The sequence below is a fragment of the Lemur catta genome, chromosome 15 (assembly GCF_020740605.2).
Source record: "Lemur catta isolate mLemCat1 chromosome 15, mLemCat1.pri, whole genome shotgun sequence".
In the NCBI taxonomy this organism is placed as follows: domain Eukaryota; kingdom Metazoa; phylum Chordata; class Mammalia; order Primates; family Lemuridae; genus Lemur; species Lemur catta.
In genome coordinates this window covers 40,450,037-40,454,275 of record NC_059142.1, presented here as the reverse complement: position 1 = coordinate 40,454,275, position 4,239 = coordinate 40,450,037, and the positions used below count along the sequence as shown (strand labels likewise).

Sequence of the window (4,239 nt, the reverse complement as noted above, 5' to 3'; positions counted from 1 at the left end):
GAGACCACTTAGTCATTACTAATGATGTCAAATAATACAAAATGCCAACATGACAGTACTTTTGAATACTGACGGAGACCTGTAACATAACTTGGGTACAACTTTAAAGCCACGAGGCCTCCAGTTTGTCTTACTGGAACAAGTCACTTCCCTTTAGATTCCCATAAAGCCGCAAAGCTGTGACAAAAATTCAATGTCATTTCCTACACGTATGGAGAGAGGAAACAAAGTCAGAGAGACCTAAGTTCCCTGAACGGCTGACCAACCAGTATTATGTGAGAAGAGCAAAATCCATCCCCTTAACTAGGCCCCTCAATCACCATTTATGGGGCTATTTAGGGCCTTGGTACCAACTGTGATCCTGCTCTGTAGCAAAAAGACATACCTAGTCATCTCAGGAGAGAAGATATCTTGTTGTATTTCTGATATAGCGCCTTGAGTTCTTGAAGGAAAAATACCAGAAAGGTTTATGTCAGTGCCATGACGCTGGTGCTGCTGCTTAAGTTCTAAATCTTAAGGATGGCTCAGGAAAGGTTTACAGACCAAAGCCGGGGAATACAGGTTTTTTATTAATGAAACATCACAGATGAAGGGCCATTCCTAAATGCAGCAAATCAACCACTTACGGGACTGCGTACCCTTCATCCCTGTACATTTCCAGCCTTTCTTAGTGAATTAAGGGACAAGGAAAGATGCTAGCAGAAGCTTTCTGAAACTGACACATCATTGTTATGAAACTGACACACAATAGCTTTGCTTCCGAGCTGTCCTTAGCTGTTTGTTGGATGGTTTGTGCCTGTTAGCTTCGTACGCTTTGGATGGGTTTTGTTTTAAGGATTCTTGCATTTCACGTGGTCTGGCCCTTGCTGTTTAGGGACCCTTCTGAGACTCTCTCCAGGCCAAACGCAGACAAACTCTGTGTGTGCCTGGCATATAACAAGAGTGGCCACTTGCCTGCCAGTCTGTCTCAGATGCCCTGCGGTCGTAGTGGGGTTTGCGATCACCAAGTCTCTTCAGAATGGCCTGGTTTTCCACGGTGATTCTCACTAGCTCGCGGTTCCTCCATTCTCTGTTTAAGCTGAAAAACACAAAACCTCGAGATGGGTAAAGAAGGAAATGCTCCTCCTGGATGGGAGTAGGGAAGGAGATGAAGTCATGATGTCATAAACTCCCGGTCACCTAAGTGCAGGGAATAAACTGCTCCACTGAGCCCTGAGGCCCCCAGGGCAGCCCGGTGAACCACACTGCACTCTGGGAAACGTGCAAAGCATTTACAGGTTTATATCTGTGGTCCTCAAACTTGCTGCCCACTAGAAGATTCTACTTTATTGGTCTGGGGTGGACCTTGGGCATCTGTATTTCGTAAATGTTCCCCAAGCAATACAATGTGAAATCAGAATTGAGAACCTGTGGTTTATGTAATGGGAGAAGGTCTCCCTGGGGATAAATCACAAATGGCTGGTGACAAGTTTTGGTTCACGTCACTCCGCTCAGCTTTCAACTTATACCAGGATACCGGAAAGGCATCTTGACACCCCCCCCACCCCCTCTCACATACACACTCCACCAAATTCTAACCCTTGCATATGCTTCTTTTGTAGCCCTGACCACACTGCACTGGTATTTACATAAATGTCTCCCCTATAAGATCTTGAGTTCTTTGAGGTTAGGAAATATACATGTCATTTCCTCTTTGTATCCCTGGTGCCTAGCAGATAGCAGTTGCTCAGGATATGTTTGTGGAGCTGATTTTAAAATGTGTGTCACAGTCCCAGCTATGGTGCTAGGGTCTGAATGTCTGTGTCCCCCCACACCCTCCCCCCCATTCATATGTTGAAATCCTAACTCCTAAGGTGATCCTATTAGGAGGTGGGGCCTTTGGGAGGTGGTTAGGTCATCCTAATGGAATTAGTTCCCTTATCAAAGAAGTCTGAGAGAGACCCCTTGCCCCTTTTGCATGTGAAATTATAGTGAAAAGATGGCTGTCGGTGAAGCCAGAAGCAGGCCCTCACCAGACACCAAATTTGCTGGTGCCTTGATCTTTGGAACTCCCAGACTCTAGAACTGTGAGGAATAAATTTCTGTTGTTTATAAGCACCTTGTTTATGGTATTTTGTTACATTTAATAGCATTCTATAAAGGCCTAAAGCACGTGGTCATCATTTTACAAAAGTGTGCTGTGAATTCTTGTGACAAACTGAATAGGACTCTGAAAAGTCTCTTAGATGAAATAAAGGTTAGCGCTTCACTGCGAGAGAAAGGTCCCTATTTTTGAAGTTTTCATTGTCTTTAACGTGGTCTCTTTGGTTATCCCTCACGATAACTTCCCTTATGTACTCTCACTTGGGAGAACCTCGCACTGAAACCCACAGGGAAGGTCAATTTTGACTTTCCAAAAATGAAACGAAGAGAAAGAATACACTACCTCTTGGTAAAATATTCATTCCAGCAATCCACTTTGGCAGGGCCTCGTTGGGCATTCGCAATTTTCTGGCACAGTTGCTTATTTTCGTACTCGATTTTGTCGATTTTCTTTTGTTCATCCTGGTAAGAAACCGCACCCCACCATGGAGACATCACTACACTTCCTCCAGCACACGATGGCTTAGCACCCCCCTTCTCTTGGATTGTGGGAAGGGGGCACACTGAGGACCACAGTGGAGACTGGAGGCAGAGCTTAGGAAACGGGTGATGTGTATGGGAAGAAGTATTAACACATCGTTGAATTCGGCAGGTAGTTAGAAGGCTCTGGGAAATTGGACCTCTTTAGGACATAGATTAAAAATCCATAAAATACATCTGAAGATGGCAGGAACAAATACCTGTAGTTTGCTCAATTTTAAAATGTGATGTGTGTGCGCCACTGGAGGTTTGGTATCAACAGTAGGCTTCGCTGGAAGAGGGATAAAAGAGAGTGGTGTTATATCACAGGAATGCCAATGCAGCCTCAGAAAACCAACTCACATACAGGCAATGACCCTGGCTAATGGATGATTTTGAATTATGACCTTAATCTGGTTCAGAAATTTCAGTTTGGTTTAATTTCCCAAATGGACATCTCTGAAGAGTTTTGAGCAGAAATGAAAGAATGGTGAGGACTAGAAAAAGTAAAATTTACAGAGATAAATGTCCTTTTTATTTTATTTTAATTATTCATTTTTTAAAGATGGGGTCTCACTCTGTTGCCCAGGCTGGAGTGCAGTGCAGGATCATAGCTTATTATAACCTTGAACTCCTGGGCTCAAGCGATCCTCCCACCTCAGCCTCCTGAGTAGCTGGGACTACAAGTGTGTGCCAACCCCCAACCCCAACTAATTTTTCTACTTTTTTATAGAGATGGGGTCTTGCTATATTGAGACCAGACTGGTCTCAAACTCCTGGTCTCAAGTGATCCTCCCACTTCAGTCTCCCAAAGTGCTGCGAATATGGGTGTGAGCCACTGTGCCCAGGCCAAATGTCCTTTGTAATCCAATGAAAGAACCTCTCTCCCACCCTTTCCCAATATTATTAGTCTGTCCATTGGGTTCTGAAGGCTTATCTTCTTTCTAAGCTACCTTGGCTTTAAAGAGTTTAAAATGAGTGTTTCCATCAAATGAACTCCCCTGTGGAAGATAAATTTTGCTGGTGATGCTAATGTCCTCTTGACCAAACTCAGCAGATAAGGCCCTATCATCCCAAAGCCATGTCCCGGTCTGGTTTACTGTCAATATCTCCATGGGGGAACCCTTCCAGAATCCCTGAGAGCAGTGGCCAGCCCAAACTGCCCACGTACCTATTTGGATTCTATTCTTGTGAAATAGGTAGTGCCCAAAGTCCAGTTTCTTTCTGAAGGTTGTGCTTTGCCTATGATTAGAGACGATAACAGGGTAGGCCAGATAATCCAGGGAATTGTTCATCTTCTCTTCCTAGTCTCACTTTAGAAATGAGGTACCCAGGCTCCTCTGTGAGGTGCTTAGCTGTCCCCATGGCAGGTCGTCATAGCTACCCAGTTGTGACATCAGGGACCAGTCTCAGGAAAGGAGTAGGAGCAGCAGAGCATGGCTTCTTCTCTGGGCTTCTATTTTTAACGCTAACCTCGGCCTAAGTCAAAATGAGGGTCAAGGAACTCACAAGCTTCTCCCCCTGCCTACATGCAGATGCTGCCAATCCACACCAGAAGGAAAGGAGTGGTGTGCTGGGAGGGGTGGGAAGGCATGGGGTGGAGGTGGAGAAATTTTGGCCTTGGATACATATCTTGGG

At 44.9% G+C, this 4,239-nt stretch overlaps 1 protein-coding gene across 1 annotated transcript; it reads right to left on the bottom strand.

The window, feature by feature from the left end:
• Window positions 1-385: 385 nt before the first annotated feature.
• Window positions 386-3,896, bottom strand: CFAP97D1 (CFAP97 domain containing 1). The gene is given in 5 exon segments (XM_045526676.1): window positions 386-442; window positions 955-1,078; window positions 2,426-2,544; window positions 2,823-2,893; window positions 3,773-3,896. Coding segments are annotated over 5 exon segments (495 nt in total).
• Window positions 3,897-4,239: the final 343 nt, after the last annotated feature.